This window comes from Pavona decussata, unplaced genomic scaffold (assembly GCF_977016875.1).
Source record: "Pavona decussata unplaced genomic scaffold, jaPavDecu1.1 SCAFFOLD_53, whole genome shotgun sequence".
Lineage (NCBI taxonomy): Eukaryota > Metazoa > Cnidaria > Anthozoa > Scleractinia > Agariciidae > Pavona > Pavona decussata.
Window position 1 is genome coordinate 2,486,549 of NW_028145475.1, and position 18,143 is coordinate 2,504,691.

Sequence of the window (18,143 nt, forward strand, 5' to 3'; positions counted from 1 at the left end):
ACTTTTATCAAATTTACTTTTATTGGTATTGTATTCCTTAAATTGTTGTACATTGTAAGAGCATTGAGATTTTGATGTAATGCGCTAGAAATAAATTATTATTATTATTATTATTATTATTATTATTATTATTATTATTATTATTATTACCATCATCATCATCATCATCATTATTATTAGCCATTGAAGAGTTACTTACGTTTATCACCACTGTGACAGTATCGCTGTCTTTTCTATCAGTAGCGGTGACTGTAATGGTGTACGTCTTCTTCCTTTCATAATCCAGCTTTCCATCAAGCATGAGAATTCCATAGTTTCTTGGATTATACACCGTTTCCATTCTGAAATTTTGCGAAGCGTCACCACTTGAAACAAAGTAGTCGAGCCTGGCATTTTCTCCAATGTCGCCATCTGTTGCAGTGAGCTCGCGGATAGAAGTCCCAATCTTTGCATCTTCCGGGACGTTAGCTTCATAACGTCGTTGGGGGAATCTAGGTGGCTGGTCATTCTGATCCACGATTAAAACACTTATAGTTACTTTGCTAGAAAGAGGTGGCGTGCCTTTGTCTTGAGATTTGGCGACCACATTGTACTTTGGAAGATGCTGAGGGTCCTCTCGGTCAAAGGACTTTCTTGTTGCCACGACCCCTGTATTTCCATCAATGGTAAAGTGCTGTGACTCGGAAAACTTCGACGTTTCCAGTGAGTAACCAACTTGACTATTCACACCTGTTGATTAAAAGTTGAGCACACAATGTCAATTTACGAAACAGTAAACGGGACCCAGTTGTTTAAAGCGCAATTAAGGTTACCCAGAGATGTCTCGCGTTTAGGCGATGTAGCGCGTCCAGTTTAAACTGTAGATACCTAAACCCCTATATAAAATTAAAGCTTATGGAGCTTAGTATCAAACCATACCAAGAATTTTGAAATAAAATAAATTGTCGAATTTATAACGACCTCTAATTGCGAGCGTCCGAATCACCTTTTTAAAGCTACAAGTCAAAGTGAATTTTGTTTTTTGCTAATTTAATTTGCTCCTCAGTTTCCGGACCCAAAGCGCTAAAAAAACTTGTCTGCGTTTTGCCATATTCAATCGCAGTGAAAAGTTATAGAGCATTTTCGAAATAGAATGAAAAAAATGTGGAGTAATCGTACAAAAATCGCTCTCGGAGAAAAAATATTTCGAAAGAATAAATTCGCAGACACGTTTTTGATGTTCATATGTTAAACTAGCTACTGTCCAAATTTGAAGGCAAACGAACAAATTCCTTTTGAGTCTTAGCTCTTTGAAGTGGCTCCTCCAAGTGAAAAAAATTTATTCGAGAAAAAAGAGCTCAAAATTCGGCAATTCATTTTATTTCAAAATTCTTGGTTTAGTTGGATAGCCAGCTCTATAAGCTTTAATTTGATATAAGGGTTCAAGTATCTACAGTTTAAACCGGACGCGCTACATCGCTTGGACGCGAGACACCTCTGAAGACACCTCTGAAGGTACCGGGTAACCTTAAGCTTATCCTGGATTAACGTGAACTTTGATTCGACTTTCATTACTAATTGATAGAGATTCTTCCAAAAGATTTTTGTCCCTCAGTTTTGACTTAGACTTTTCACTACCACAATGAATGATGTTTTTTTTTTTTTTTTCTTGGGCGAAGCACAGTTGTAACTGTCCATTCGACCCAAATCTTGAACTGAAATTTCTAAACAAACAATGACGATGAGCATGTAACCACACCTTTCTGGCTAAAAACATGCACAGCCTGCTTCCAGTGCATGTAACACCCCAGAGTAGGCTCAGCTCACGGTGCTTTGAGTGGTCACAATCAGAATAACTATATTAGTGAATAAAACTAACATTTACTGTAATTGTTACCTGTATCTCTGTCATCTGCTTCAATGGTGATCACATTAAAACTTAAAGCTGCATTCTCGGGGACCCTTGCAGTGTACTCTTCGAGTTTAAATGTTGGCGTATCGTCATTCACATCCCTGAGAGATATTATGACAAGGCAGGTAGAATAGAAGTTGGTTTCAATCCCTTTAGCCCGGGCTTGAAGTCTGTATTCCTTTGTCTGTTCATAATCCAGTGTGCTGGCGGTTGAAATCTGTCCACTTACGGGGTCTATCTGGAATTTCTGTCCTGCCTCGGGGTTAGCCATCACCAAGCTGTAAGCTATTCTATAGTCTGCGTTAACTTGGCTTTTCGCTTCGACCGTTAATACAAGTGTGCCTGGATCTTCATCTTCATTAATTGAACCCTTATAAATTCCTCCTTGGGTAAATAGTGGTGGCTTGTCTTTCTCTACATTGATCTCAACTGTAGTCACTGACTCACGTGGTCTATCATCAGTAATAGTCATGGGCTGTGTGTTTATAGCCCTAATTTGTAACAGCACTTTGCCTTGAAAGTTTGTCAAGCTCACTTTAGTCCTTATTATACCAGTGCTAGGCTCGACACGAAACTTGTCGTCAGAATTAACCAACTGGTATTCCACCTTACTGTTATCGACATTATTGGCCCCTATTGTGTCAGCATCTGCAGCACTGACAGTCAAGACATTTGTGCCGATGCTAGACCCTTGCCAGACGCTGCCAAAATACTTCCTTGTCAAGAATATGGGGTAATTGTCATTCATGTCTACAACTTTCACATCAATAATGCAGTACGAAAGAAGTCTCTCGGCTTCATTCCTTCCATGGCCGCCATCTTCAGCCATCACAACCAAGGTGTGCTGATCTTTATTCTCCCGATCCAAGCTGGTTATAGTTTTTATGAGCCCAGTAGTGTTGTCTATTTCAAAGAGCCTTTCTCCACTAGTAATAAGCGAATACTCTACCTCCTTGTTTCGTCCTCTGTCTTTATCATCTACGGCAGTGACCTGTGTTACCCTTTCTCCACTGGGCTTATTCTCTTCCACAAACACCTCTTTAGGGCAATTGGTAAAAACTGGTCTGTTATCATTGCTGTCCTCGATGTTGACTACAACACTCACTTCATCGAATTTTGAATTCTTAGCGTCTGTTGCTCTCACTTGAAGAGAATACTGCGTCTGGGGCCGTCCTTTAACACTCTGTTTTAGCGTGAGTACACCAGTTGCAGTATTGATATCGAACGTATTACTATCACCACTGGTTATAGAATATGTCACTTGGCTTCCATCTGCATCTCTGGCCAATATGGCTGCCAAGGCTTTCCCTGTAGCCGCATCTTCAGCAATACCAATGGTGTAGTCACTCTGCTGGAATTGTGGCACTTCATCGTTTCTATTTTGCACTGTCAACTTGACAAAAGCTCGGGATTTGAACTTCTTCTCACCGAAATCTTCCACAACAGCGGTAAATACGTGCTCTCTTTCCTTTTCATAATCAAGAGGAGTTGGGCCAACGCTAATGTCGCCGGTAACTGGGTCTATTTTAAACAGCGAGGTGCCTTCCAGTGAAAACTTTAACAAACCAACCTCACAATTACAACCTCCACAGTCACAGTCAGTCGCGGAGACACGAAGCACTAAGAAACCTGAACCAACTCCTTCATCGACAGACTGTTCGTATACCCTCTTTGTAAAAGAGGGATAGTGTTCATTGGCATTTTGAACTGTGATCTGTACTTCCACCTCATTAGAGTACCCCTTCGGAATAAGTTCAGTCGCTCTTACTTTCAAGTTATACACAGCTTGCTTTTCATGGTCTAAAAGAGAATTCAGTTTGATTTCACCAGTATTATCTATTTGAAACTTCTTGCCTGGGTCGCCTGAAGAGATCGAATAACCCAACCTTGCTCCAGAAAGACTGGTGGCATTGACCACCCCAACTATAACCCCAGGGGGTGCTTTCTCAAACACTTCAAACTTGTACGAGCTTTCAGAGAACTGCGGGTTAAACTTCACAGTTTTGATATCAATGGACACTGGTGGGCCAATCTGGCGTGGGATACCAAAGTCAAAGGGATATACTGTGACATTGTATCCTCCTCTGTCTTGCAGAATATTATCAGTCTCAATGACTTCAGAGAGTGGGTTGATGCCAAATGGTATACCCTCGGAGACAAGCTGGTAGCCAACCCTACCACTCAATCCACCATCCTTGTCTTCTGCTTTCAGCTGATATGCACTTGTCCCTGGGCGCGAATTGGTGTTAACACGGCCAAAGAAGTCTACCATTGTAAATCTGGGTTTATTGTCATTGATGTCAATCACGTTGATCTCCACATCAACATCACTAGTGCGGTCTCCTGGAGCTGGTTCCAGTTCTCTGACAGTCAAACTGTAGAACTCTGTTTGTTCAAAATCAAATGGTGCCGTCATGCGAATTTTCCCGGAATTATCCACAGTAAAGTTGGCTTTTTGCGGAAAGATAATAGAGAGAGTTCCTCCAGGGAAATACCTTGGGACTGTGGCTACCACACTTCCAACCTCCTTGTCTTCTCTCACATAAACTCTAACTGGTTGCTGATCACCTCTGTAGCTTACAAACACCAACTGCACTTGTACTTTTGTCTCGTGTGGTGGAACACCACTATCCTTAGCCGTCAGTTCAAACTTGATGGGTGGATTCATCTCTGAGCGAGCCTTCTTTGCTATCAGGAAGCCATTGCTATCGATAGAAAAAAATGGCTGTACATCGGAAGAAATTGTGTAGGAAATTGTATCGCCAGCATCCATGTCATATGCTGACAAACGGGCAGCAGCATCGCCAATCTGGAAATCCTCCTCTACTTTCCTTTCCAAAAATCCACTTACCTCGCCAGGGAATTTGGGCTCATTGTCATTGATGTTCTTGACTCTAAGAATGACAGTAACCTGATCGCTGCGGTCTCTTGTATCCATGACCCGCACAAGAAGCCGATGCTCACGAGCCTCTTCGTAATCCAGCACCCTTGTTACCTTGATTTCGCCTGTAGATGGTACAATTCGGAATAACCCATCCTCGTTACCAGAGATGATTTCATATGTGAGAGCCTCTGAGGTGGCTGCTTTCACAACCATAACTCTGTTGTCTGCTGCGATGCCTTCAGTGACCTCTTGAATGACTGGCTTGACGACAAACTTAGGCGGTCCATCAGGTAAAAAGACGTTCAGCTGCACCGTGGTACTTTGACTTCTCGGTGGATTCCCTCTGTCTCTTGCTTCCACTCTAAGTGTAAACTGAGAGGCAGAGACTGTTGTAAGAGATTTCTTCACCTTGATGGCACCTGTGTCCGGATCAATCATGAAGGCTTCCTCTCCATTCCCACTTGTAATGTTATACACCACCTTGCTATTTTCGCCGCTGTCCAAGTCAGTGGCTGTAACTAACTGTACTTGGGCACCAATAACTTCATCTAGAGCTACTTTGGTCACATAAGAGTCCGCGGAGAACTTGGGGCTCTCGTCATTTACGTCTTTGACATTGAAGATCACTTTGGTAATTGCTTTGGGAAGAAACAAAAACAAATTCTTCAAAAACTCATTAATAATTCATAAGCCCAATGACCAATCAAATGGTCGATAAAACACCTCACGTGCAGTGGTTTTAAAACCCAATAAAACCTTCTTTTTATTAGTATGCCGTGTTAAATGTTTTTCACATGCGCTTTTTTCCAACGTTCACAAAACCATCATTGTTATGAACTCTCATGACACACGCTTTTCCAGGAGTATTTTTGAAGCATTCAAAAAACATGCAGCACTTGTTTTATCGGGTCTTAAACCACTCAGCTGCGCCTCGTGGTTTTAAATCCGGATAAAACACTGCTGCTTGTGTTAAACACTACATCAAGTAATTGGCGTAAGCTGTTGCAGAGTCCCTACTTGTTTTGTATTATTTACATTTTTTGTTTTGTTTATGTATATCCATAGTAAGTTGGCAAAGCTAATAAAAAAATGTGTTCTGACAACAAGTGACTATAACATATTAATATAGCCTCTTCTAAAATACACCCTATACTGCATGTTGTGTTAGCACGTGTCTTAAAAAAGGTTAATGGTAAAGATGGAGGAAAACACATGTCACTCATTCCTCTAGGACATCTTACTACAGCACTTCTTGAGAAACTTGTTTTTCCTTTCAAGAAGGCAGTGTTCAAACACTATGAAAGTGTGACTTTCGAGAAATATATTTCGTTTGTCTAAATTGACAGGCAAGTTTAATGGTCAGAAAACATCCATCTTGCCTTCTTCAAGCCTTTATTAACCACTGCAATAAACAGTTGTGTCAACAATGTCAATCACATTTTACCAACTGATTTTATAACTACAGTCAACTCTCGCCTAGGGGACACGTTGCTGTATGGACAGCAGCTAAATCCCTGGCAAAAATAAATTACAGACATTTGACTGAAATAAATTCCCACTAATACGGATTCTGGCTATTAAGGACAGTAACTTGCAGTCCCATGGGTGTCCGCAATTAAGAAAGTTGACTGTAATGGTTGCTTCAGCCCAATGAACTTACAGCTTAGAGCTGGAGTTCCACTATCAGAAGCTTTGACGTACAAAACATGCTGTCTGATTTGCTCAAAATCCAGTGGTCCACTAGTGGTTATAGAACCAGTCCGTTCATTGACAACAAACTTGGAATTCACATCCACAGCATAAAGCAAGCGGTATCTGACTTCGCCATTAACACCTAAGTCCCTGTCTGTTGCAGACACTTTTCCAACTTCTTGCCCTGGACCTTGAATGCAACAATCACAATGCCGTTAGTACCCTTGTTCAAGAGCCGGAAACAACTCATGTTGCTTAGCAGGGCATGTATCCTTCCAAACCTTTATTTCGATTGGGTATCTGCCATCTTGGTTTTGGAATGCATAACAAATTAAAGGTTTTTGCAACGTATTATGGGAAAATTTCAAAAGGCACAACTTAAAGGGAAAGTATCACAGGGTTTTTGACCTCTTTTGTTTAAAATGGTGAAATAAGACTTTCACTTTGCTACAAAATAATTCTAGAACAACGAGAGGAGAGAAATCAACTCAATTCTTGACAGGAATAACTCGTACTCTGTTCTAGCGCATTTTGGAAACAAAATGCGAAAACTTGAAAAACAGCCTAACATTTTTCAAGTTTCAACCCATTCTGACCTACTCTGTTTCTGGTTAGAGGCACTAATCGACAGTTTTATTGCACTGAGGTTATAATATATAACAAAACTAGACAATAATTTTTTTGTTTCTGTTGTCAGACAAACATTTTTGGGTTTTGAAATGACATCAAATTTTCGTGATACTTCCCCTTAAAAAGGTGAGACACTGTCTTGCATGCATGCATATTACAAAAGTTAATAAATTCTAACAAACCCATCTTTCACCATCCCAACCCAACAAGCACCTTCTTGGAGCCCAATTGTTGACTCTTTTAACCACCCCTTATTCCACTAACATCAAAGAACGAATTCTCCTATCTTTTCCCCATACTTTTCTTGTAAAATCGTTTTAGCATTTCTTTGTTAGTTTTGATTATTTTGAGTCAATCTGAACAGTATTATGAAGTTTGGAGAAATCTGGATTACATCTGAGAAAAACTGGAAACTAGCTTTGATGTAATCTGAAAGCACTGAAAGCAAGCACTGTCTAAAGCAACTGCCATGTTGCTTCCTCATATGAACATAAGGCCCTTACTAAATATGTTCATAAAGTATGGTATGGTATCTCTAACACCCAAAGAAAATAAAATTAATTTTTCAAGAAAGTGGGAATGTACGAGATGGACAATACCAAATTAATGTAGACATTATGGAACTGGAAACTCTTGTATTCTGTGAGAGAGCAAGAGGTTCCAGCATCCAAGACAGTGAGATCCTACTGTATGCACACACAAATTAATAGCCACTTACGTTTGTCTTCGCTCACATCAAAGGAATAGACATTTTCTGTAAACTGAGGAGCGTCATCATTTCTGTCCCTTATGGTTATGGTGACAGTTGAGTTGCTGACCTTATTACCCACAAATGCAGACACTTTCAGTACATAGGAGGAAATCTTCTCCCTGTCCAATGGTTTCGCCACACTAATCTCACCAGCATGGTTAATACAAAATGCTTCATCAGTGTTTCCACTCATAATCTTGTACTTGTAGTTAGGGTCCTTTTGTGCAGGTGAAATATCTCTGACCATATAACCAACTTTTTGGTTTTCATTAATGGTGACACCAACAGTTGCTGGCAATTGAGGTGCCTGCAGTCCCTTTGTGACATGGACTGTGAGCTGATAAGGTTGGCTTGCTCTAGGTGGGGTACCAAGATCAGTTGCTTTAACAGCTATGGTCCAAGTCAGTTGCTGTGATTGTCTAATAAAATGAAAAAAAAAAACAACAACAACAACAACAACAGTCAATTGATGCCTTCAGACCACACTTCTTTTCAAACTGGTAGCTTTTCAATAAAAGCAACAACAACCAATAATAATACTGTGTTGTAACAATCTAACAATCATTCTTGAGTGCATTAAATCAAAACTGAAACAATGTTTGACATATTTCATAGTACTTACCTTATTTCCCGGCTAGCTGTTATAACTCCAGTATCCTCATTTATCTGGAATGGGGAGCCTTGGGTGGTTATACTGTATTTAACTGTCCCTGCTAAACCAGCATCTCGATCAACCGCAATCACCTGATGCACAATACAAGTAAAAAGTATTACCAATAATTATCATTGTATGTATTAAGATACTCCAAACAACACTAACAATGCATGTAAACTATAAGCATGTTTGTATATTTATGAATTGGTAAGGTAGATGTCCCAAGTCCAAAGTGCAGTGTTGGTAGCACCTATGTGATGTACAGTACACTGCCTATTACCTGGAGGGAGGGGGTCAGATACTCCTCAAAATTTTTGATGGGGGTGTGCAGTTTGGTTCTCCAAACCCTGATCCTATCTAAGACCAAAATCTGTAATAATTGTTGTTCCGGCCTCTAAAATCCATAGCCATTATCAGACCTGGTTTGTTTACAAGTTTCTTTCTTCTGGTCATTATCTGAAATTAATGGAAGCTCATGGACAGCCTTTCAATGCAGCTGTAAGTTGCATTGAATTAAAAGGTTTGTAAATAATTCCAACTCATTGCGTACAGAGTGAAGTGCAAGTTTGATCATATGACCATATGAACCTTGAGGTGACTGCTTAAAAGACCTCCAAAAATACCACTCCAAATTTTTCATTATCAAACTTGATCTTATACCTGCCAACTCTCATGACTAAAATAAGAGTCTTCCGTCTGCGAAATGAAAACTCCAGTTGCATGCCAGTTCATGCTTACAGACCAATTTCTCATGTCTGGTTAAAGACTGTGAGCTATTACAGTCTTAACTGACAAAAAAAATTTGTAAACTTAAACCAATGTGAGAAACGAAAAGTCCATGTAAAATGAGTAAATGACAACATTTTCCATGAAACCTCTGATATTTTTAAGGTCGTACGGAGCATAATCATTTTCTTGAGAATTTCAGAATTATTTGGAATATCTTTGGAAGTCTTCAAAAATCTTCAGATATACCTGTTTCTCCCAGGATAAAAATCTCACACCCTTGAGTCAGAAATAGTTGGCAGCTACATGTATATGATCTTACTACAGCTTATACATGTAAATAGCCATTCTGACAGCATTTTTTTTAATGCCTCCAAATTCCAATTCCAATTTATAGCATTTACTTTGTGTAGTGTTATGGTATTTCAATAAGCAAAGTTTTTTTTCATAAATATAAACCAGCTGTTCACGAATTTTAACAAAGTGTAAACAAAATCATTAAAATGCATTTAAAACCTCAGCACAGCTACTTGTTCATCCCTAAACAATTCCACCATTCAGGAAAGAAAAAGCCTTCAAAAAAAGTATCATAATAAATTTATTAACATTGTTCAGTGGGTTATTTTGCTGCATTATTTCAATAAGCCCTCCAAAAAGCAGGCCCCAGTTGTTCAAAGAGCTTATTATCTAGTGGATAAGTTGCTATATATCCAGCAGATAAAATGTACTCCAACAAATTAAAAGCTATTGGCAAGTTTTTCACAGAATCTGATACTTAAATTAGACAGATGCTTCTACTTTATACACAAATTATTGGGCTATAGGGAAATTCTGGCACATATTTTATCTCAGCCGCATAGTGACTTATCTAGTGGATAAAAATATCCGCCCTTTGAACAGCTGGGGCCAGAAGTCCAAATATGACTGCAGTCCAGTATTTAAGAATAAAGTACATGCTTATTTACCTTTATCACATATGAGCCGCGAGGTGAGAAGTCTTCAATTGCTACATTTTTAGGAGCTTGCTCCAAGAATGTTATCTTGGGGTCGTTATCATTCACATCTTGTAATCTGATGGTAACAGGTGCTTCCGCAGCTAAATTTGATGCCACAGCACGGACGACCAAATTATAAGTTTCTTGCGCTTCACGATCAAGACGTTTTTGAACACGGAGCATTCCATCATTTGCACCAATTTTAAAAGCATTGTCTGTATTTCCACCAACAATGGTGTAAGTTATAGTTTGACCACTTGGTCCCCGAGCAGACACCCTGAACAATGCTGAGTCTGGATTTTCGCTTTCTGGTACAGTTCTTGTATAGCTTGCTGGATCAAACACAACAGGTGTATTACCAGGAGGGATGACGGTCACAGAAACGGCAACCTCTTTCCTCTTCACTTGTTGTGGGTTTTGTGCTACAAAGGAGGAAAGAGAAAGCCCACATATGAATTAGTATGCAGTCAAACAATGTTTTCATATAGTGACCATTATTTTTTGTACAGTGTTTTTCAACAGGGAACTAATTTTCTTGGTACCCAGCAGGTCAAGTATACAATTTTGAAATCTTTAAATGAACGTGAATGATGAAACGTACATTTGAACAGCAGGTGAGTTAAATAAAAAAAGACCCACACAGTTATTTACGCAACTTACGCAGTTGCGAAAAGAAGACTGAATGTTTTTTCAGGCTTTCATTTTGTAACTGCTAACACGTAAGTTGCATAAATAAACTGCAACAGTCTTTCTTCTATTTCATTTGAAATCTAAAGCAACAATGAGAAACCAAGCCAAAGGTGAACTGCAAACTAAAAGTCAGAGTTCTTTATTTACACTTGTATTAACTCCCATGTTCTTTAGTTTTGACTTCAAAAGTCTTGTTACAAGGTACATACATGTAAGTAGACGTATACACAAGCAGCCTTATCACTTGTATCAAGCATGGGCCCCGTTTCTCCAGGCTTCCTGGCTGGCTGGAGGACCCTTTGCCTTCGCATGGGGCCTCCTGGCTGGGTTGTGGGGATTGCCAGCCATGGGAGGAGTGAGTGGAGGTCTCTGGATATCCCAGGCATTCAACCTCCATTAGTGCAGCAATGCAGTTGTTAACTTGCCTTGTCTACTGTTCTGGGTCCAGTTGTTCAAAGCTCGATTAAGCTAATCCTGGGTTAACCTAAACTTTGACTTGAATTAAATTGCTAATCAGTAAAAGATTCTCCCAAAACATTTTAGTCCCTTAAATTTGACTTAGACTTCTCTTTACCATAAGCTTAAAATTAGCGTTTGAAAAGCATTTTAAACAAGAGAGTTGAAAACCTCGGCTAAGTTTTAATTGGGGATCAGGGTTAATCGGCTTTCGAACAACCGGGCCCAGGATGATGAGAAAGGACTTAATCTGACGCAGGCTTGGGTAACCATCATCTAAGAATAAACCCTACCATTTTAATTCTTTGGGGTTGTTAACGCAGGACGAGTTTGTTCAACAATTAGATAATACAAAATATTTTACTTTACGGTGAGTTTACCTCTATCCGATGCTTGAATCTTTAAGTTGTACCGTTTGACTTGCAAAGAAATTGCACTGCTTAAAACACCACTGTTTGAATCTATACTAAATCTGTCAAAAGAACATAATTTATATCTCTCAGTTAGTATGCGGGGTGTAATTGGTCAATTTTACGGGCTAAATTTGAGATTTCCTTTCCCGTGTACCTGATTAACCTCAGATGTATCTTACTAACCTCATTTTCTTGGTCTGTACCGTAAATTACGGATCATCGTTTTTTCCCATTGATTTATTGCCCATGCTCGCATAAATCAATGGGAAAAAAAAATCAGTCCGTACAGTATAGACCTCAAACTTGGTTAGTATTATGTTAATTTTGGAACATTTGCTCTTAAAAGCTACCAAGAAACCTCAAGATTTAGTGATTGTGGGATTGCAAGTTTTGTCATTTAATTAATTAAAAAATTATTTGTACCAGTCTATCAGACCTTACTCTGCCATCCCAAAGTAAATGCAAGTTAATGAATGTTAAACCAAATAATTCAGAGTTGCTGTTCATGTTTATCGTCTACTTAAGTACCATAATCATGCAAATTTTTATTATTAAGGTATCAGCCACTGTTTAAGACTGGTATTTCTCAAAATTTGAGATTTTGTGATGATCGGATGAAGCTCTTGAAGACCGTTCTTTTAATAAAAAGTCCATAAAAATTTTTGTTTCTGTGCAAAGTTATTGGGCGCAAAAGTTTTTTTCCATGTTAATAATATTAATTACCCATTGACAAGTCCTGTCTCACTGGATTAACTTGTACGTCAACATACCATGACACAAGTCACATGTTATCCGATCATCATTGTAAACACACAATAGTTAATTTTGTTGTAAAATACCGCCTTCAAAGAAGAAAAAAAGGTTGTGTCCGTTTCAGACGTCCACATCAAGACGGAAGAAACCAAAAAAGTATTTTAGTAAAGATCGCAATGAGATATTTGCTGGAAGTGATAAGGGTTCTTACTACAACCAGGAGGAATGGCTAAACGGGCAGTTCGAATAAAGTGGGCAGTCGGTTTCCACACCAGGAAGCTTGAGTGCAAGTCGATCAAAAATTTGGGTCAAAGAACCCAATCGAGATGGCGATAACTCTGAAACTTGGCAGAAACTCAATGGCCACGCTCTCATATCTGGTGAAAAACTACAAGAGCAACTCGATAAAGCGCTGACTTGTCGATTTTGCCGGGGCAGTGTCCATCAATTAGAAAATGTAGAAAATAAGAATGGACTTGGTTCAACGTGGATCGACATTCGATGTCAATCACACATCAGTTCTTGGCTTTCGAGCTGTCGGTGACGGACATGCTGCAGCTTCAAAATTGTTTTATAGTTTTCTCAGCCTCTGAAAAAGGAGGTAGTGTCACAAATTGGGCTGAATAGAAGTCGTGTTACTGTTCAATGAAACAAGCGAGAGTATTGTAAATAAAGGTACAGTGCGACAGTTGACAATGTGTTGCAGAGCATTAATGTATACAATCCCTTTGCTCAGTGGACGACAATATTGTTATCTGAAAAATGTGAAGTCGTAAAATCAACTCTATTCTTACCCAGCTAGTCCCGTTTTGGCCAGCATGTTTTCTTTTGTGTTGACCGAGTGATGTTCTGCTTCCCCTTCATTCTCTGCAATGGCCTTTTGTTTCGCTTTGGATGACTTTCTTCTTTTTTTCCGTATGTTTTCAATTTAAATCAGAATGTCCAATGACGGATTTTTGGCAACATGGGCCAACATGAGATTTGATGATTACGGAAAATGCAGCTCATCGTATATTAGGAGTGAGAATTATGAATTTTACTACCCTTTAATTGTAGACTTGTGTCCGATCGGAAGAGTATTTCCCGCAACGTGCCATGTAATCTAGTTTTTGGCTTCCAGTTTTTCGTATCTAACACCTATTGTTAGAGCAAGATGATCCCTTTCTGGTATGCAACAACATTGACATTTAGGCGTAATAATCCCATTACGGGTAACAAGCTGAAAAAAAAAAAAAAACATTTCGCTGTTTTCCTCAAAATTAAAATTTCAACAAGTTGAGCGTACGTTTTTAACTCCAAGTCGGCAGCGCCTGAAACGATTTGGCTGAAATTTGGCGAGCGTATTGTCTGATAGTTTTTCTCCAATACCGTGTCTGTGAATTATGATTTCTTTTTTCATTTTCGAATAATCTATATTTTTCCACTTGAGGTGCTAATAATTTTTCATCTGTTCATTAAAAAACATCAAACGGAATTGTCAAAAATCTGAGATACCTTTTTTAGAACGACGTGTTAAGAATCAAATGCGGTCTTTATCGCTTTCTTCCCCTCATTTTCGGCAGGCCTAGAGGTTGATTTACACAGACCGTGCTTTTGCTAAAAACTCCCTAAATTTGAAAAACCTTCAAGTTTTTCATTTTTTAAAGGAATAATCCACAATCTGAAATTATTAAGCTTTCAGAAAATGTGTGGTTTGTTTGGGTTTTTATTTAAAACACAAGAACTAGAGCGGTCCGCCCGCGGACGGTCCTGAAGGGTGGCTGATACCTTGAAACAAGTAAATTATCCTATTATTAGTTTCATTTCTTTGACCCTTCAATCTGAATTACAATTATACAATCTCAAAAAATTAAACCACATTAAATCAGATACTCGCTAAAGTATACTTACCGTATAAATTATTTTTAAAATCAAACCTTGATTTAGCGGAACCATGATTTGACGAACCTTTATACAACAAAGTCCTTGGTATAACAAATGATATTCTCCAGCCTGGCCTTTTAAAATGTATGCAACAGAACCTCAATATAACGAACCAATTTCCCCTGTCCCTTGGCACTTTGTTAAATCTAGGTTCCACTGTAGCTAAACTGTTTTGTGTTTCTCTTAACAGATGATTACTTATCAAGATTCAAATCAACTATAACAAAACTATGTACAGTCAAACCCCATTATTACGGACACCATTGGGACCAGAAAAAAGTGTCAGTATTACAGAGTGTCCATGTTGTGACGGATGCCCTGAAGGCAACCTGTGTCTAAAATTGGGTGGTGTTTCTTTTTCATTGTAGCCCCAAATGTACATCTTTCAATTATTAACTTGTTGAACATGGATCAAATTCAGTTTTCTCCCAAAGGGGATATTTTTGTCTCCTATTGTCCTTATTGTCTTAAACAAAAACTGTCCAATCAGAATCCAATATCTTAGTGTATGTCAGGAGGGAGCGGACAGGAGTTTTTTACTATAATTGTGACATCACATACTCATGATCTCTGGGCTGGAACTGGGAAACTCAGGCTTCTTTAGCAGCCATATTAATTTAATGTTTTAGATTCAAATATGCTGTTTACAGAAAGAAAATTAACCCCTTTGAAGCAGTGAATCGAAAGAATAAGATCTAAGAAGTACTCAACAGTTTAAATGATGGAAAATGGACAGCTCGCGGCAAAGAAATTTGGTATTGACTGGCCAGATTGTGTTTCGCAATGTGGAAAGGAAAGGTCAAGCTTAAGCTTAAAACATTACCTGCACTGCAGACTTTGTCGAGCTGATGCCTAAATGTTACTGGAAATCCACTTCATAAAAAATTAAAGGTTTGATTGTCAATTTCTACTTAAAGTTTTCATGTTCAATTAGGAAAGCTTTTTGTCTGTTTGTCTTTTTATCTTCAACAATAATATTGTCTTCTATCTTCTGAGTCAGATATGTAAATCTGCCCCAGGTCATGACGTTTTCCAAAAGCAATTTCCAGTATCATCTCAAATAATGTGATGCAACAGATAAATAGGAAATATAAATAGCCCTGAATAGCATGCGAGTCAGATATGTATCTGCCTCTGTCATGACGTTTCCAGAAAGAAATTTTCGGTATGATCTTGAGTACTGTAACCCAATATTTCAATTGCGAAGGAACGATAGTTTTAAAAAGCTGCAAAGCGTACAATGGAAATAACTCAAGAACAGTATCACGCGTAAATGCCAATATAGGCATCTTGTTAAGCAGGTTAATTTTAAGGAAAATGTATGGAGCAGGACCAAGAAAACACTCCATAATAACAAGTGTCCATATTACCGGGTGTCTGTAAAGGGGGGTTTCACTGTATACCACACGTGTAAGGGAGCTTTCTTACAGCCATACACATACCAGAGATCACTGTCCACTTCCTTCCACCAACCTCAAAAAATCAATACAAATTTAAAAAATCATGAAGCCATTTACCCGTTCCAATCTTCAGAGTTGAGCAGTTCATAAGTGATCTCTCCAAAAGAGCCAGAATCCTGGTCTGTTGCTGTAACCTTCAGTATTGAGTTGCCTCCTGGAAAATTGCTATTCACAGAGGCCCAGTATGATTCCTGTGAAAACTGAGGTGCATGATCATTTGTGTCTTGTATAATAACCTCTACCACAGCTGAGGCAAACATGTTTCGATATTTTTGATCTGTAGCTCGCACTTCAAATTTAAACGTTGGAGTTTTAAAGTGGTTAAATTCTTGTACAGTTCTAAGTCTGCATTCTTTGTTATTATTGTCAGGATTGACTATCCTGAAATGTTGCTCGACATCGCCGTCAACGTTCTCAATAGTGCAGTCAAACTGTGTAATAGCTGTGTCCTCATCATTGATGACCAACCCCCCTGAGGAACCATCGGCATTCCTTACTTGAATTATGGAACCTGGTTGGATATCTTCACTTATTTCAAAGCGGTAGCTGTCTTTGCTGAATTTTGGTGGGTCTAGGGCATTCGTGACTGTTACAGTAACAGCAGCAGTAGCCACCTGTTGAGGGCCACTCGAGGCTTGAACTTGTACAGGATATGCACCCCCAGAAACAAGCTCATAGTCAAAGGAGCCTGTGGCAGAGAAGCGCCCTATACAATAGCAAACGAGAAAAATAATACTCTGTAGGTGAAAAAGATCTGTGGACTTCCTTCAAGTAACTAAATTGGTTTTACTCTGAATACTGGTATATAGTGTCTTGCAATACCTGAATCATGCCAAATTATTCTGCCTTTGGCATAACCAGTGTGGGGATCTTGTTAGGAGCCAGTAACCGGTTATTTTTACCACTTATTCAAGTAAATGTTACCGGTTATCATGAAAAAAAAAAGTTTCCAAAATTATTGAAACTGCTTTCAAAATTCATTTTCCTTTGAAAAAACTTGTTCTAATTTGGGAATTTCCTTTCCATGAATAACGGAAAACATTCAGTAGATAAATATCACATTGAAAATATATGGCCTGTAAAAGAAATCACTCTTGGTTTGAGCATTTTCTTTCATCAAAATCAACGCTGACTTCAAGCTCCACCATGTTTGATTTTCATTCTTCCCGCAGCCATCTCCTCCCATCATACCTTGGGAGACACTAATAAGATGGCGTCCACCTGCTATTACAAACAATTATTTATTACCTCCTTTTACAAATCTTAACAAGAACCCTGCCAGTGCAATATTAATCAGCACACTAATAGTGCATCTAGCATACACCCAATTTTGTTATGCCAGTATAGTGTAATGAATTTGCACATATACACACTTTTGTTACAAACATCAGAACTTTTTAACTTCTTGAACAACAACAAAAATACACCCACAGCCACATATAAAAATGTGCTCAGGATGCCAGCAATGAAGACTTTGAAAAGGAGAATTTCAAGGAGCAGCAGATAAAACATTGGAGCAACATTTCCTGAAGGAATTCAAGACCACATGCAAAAATTGTGGTGAAGCTGAGCTAAACCAACAAAAAGCAATCTGAAATACATAGAAATACGGTGTAGGTTGGTCATGCACATCAACCCTTCAATAATTATTATTACGTATTTGCATAAGAGTCCGGAAGGGATAACACACAGTATAGCCAAACCAGTGAAAGCTGTTGGTACGAGGTACATGTAGTTCTAACTTTGGAGTCTTAAAAATGAAATCCTTAAAGGAGCAGTGTCACCGATTTTTTTGTGTCACTTTGAATAGCCAAAAAACATATTTGAATCGATGGAATCATCAAAATAATGGTTCAGTTTTGTCAACAATAACCCCAATAATGCACAGAAACTATTATTAATTACCGGTATCTTTGGCTGGGGATGGCTAGGATGGAAATGGAGTGCGACAATAATTATTTTTTCAAGTTCCTTTTGTGTTATTGTAGAGAAGTCGTCAAAAACTGCTTATAGTTTGCTCTTCCCCGGATAAATCCCATGATATTTCCTTCCCGGTGCTCTAACAGCAATTTCATGTTAGAAAAAAGGTTCTTTGTCAAACATTTTAGCCATTTTAACGAAAATATAGCAAAATTGCTTTGACAGTACCCTTTTAAGTGTGAAGGCTCAAGGAAAAACAGGCGACATGTAAGTGATGTTTGGCCTTGAAATCCAAAATTATTAC

At 38.6% G+C, this 18,143-nt stretch overlaps 1 protein-coding gene across 1 annotated transcript in view; it reads right to left on the reverse strand.

The window, feature by feature from the left end:
- The window catches only part of LOC146480457 (protocadherin-like protein), a 43,061-nt gene that overhangs the window by 22,045 nt on the left and 2,873 nt on the right, over window positions 1–18,143 (reverse strand). The window contains exons 2-9 of the mRNA XM_085109628.1: window positions 15,977–16,625; window positions 11,751–11,842; window positions 10,195–10,646; window positions 8,471–8,592; window positions 7,816–8,267; window positions 6,436–6,657; window positions 1,877–5,413; window positions 200–729 (exon numbers count right to left, since the gene is read on the reverse strand). Of these exons, the coding sequence (XP_084965754.1) occupies window positions 200–729; window positions 1,877–5,413; window positions 6,436–6,657; window positions 7,816–8,267; window positions 8,471–8,592; window positions 10,195–10,646; window positions 11,751–11,842; window positions 15,977–16,625 (6,056 nt within the window). The remainder of the gene's footprint in view (window positions 1–199; window positions 730–1,876; window positions 5,414–6,435; window positions 6,658–7,815; window positions 8,268–8,470; window positions 8,593–10,194; window positions 10,647–11,750; window positions 11,843–15,976; window positions 16,626–18,143) is intronic.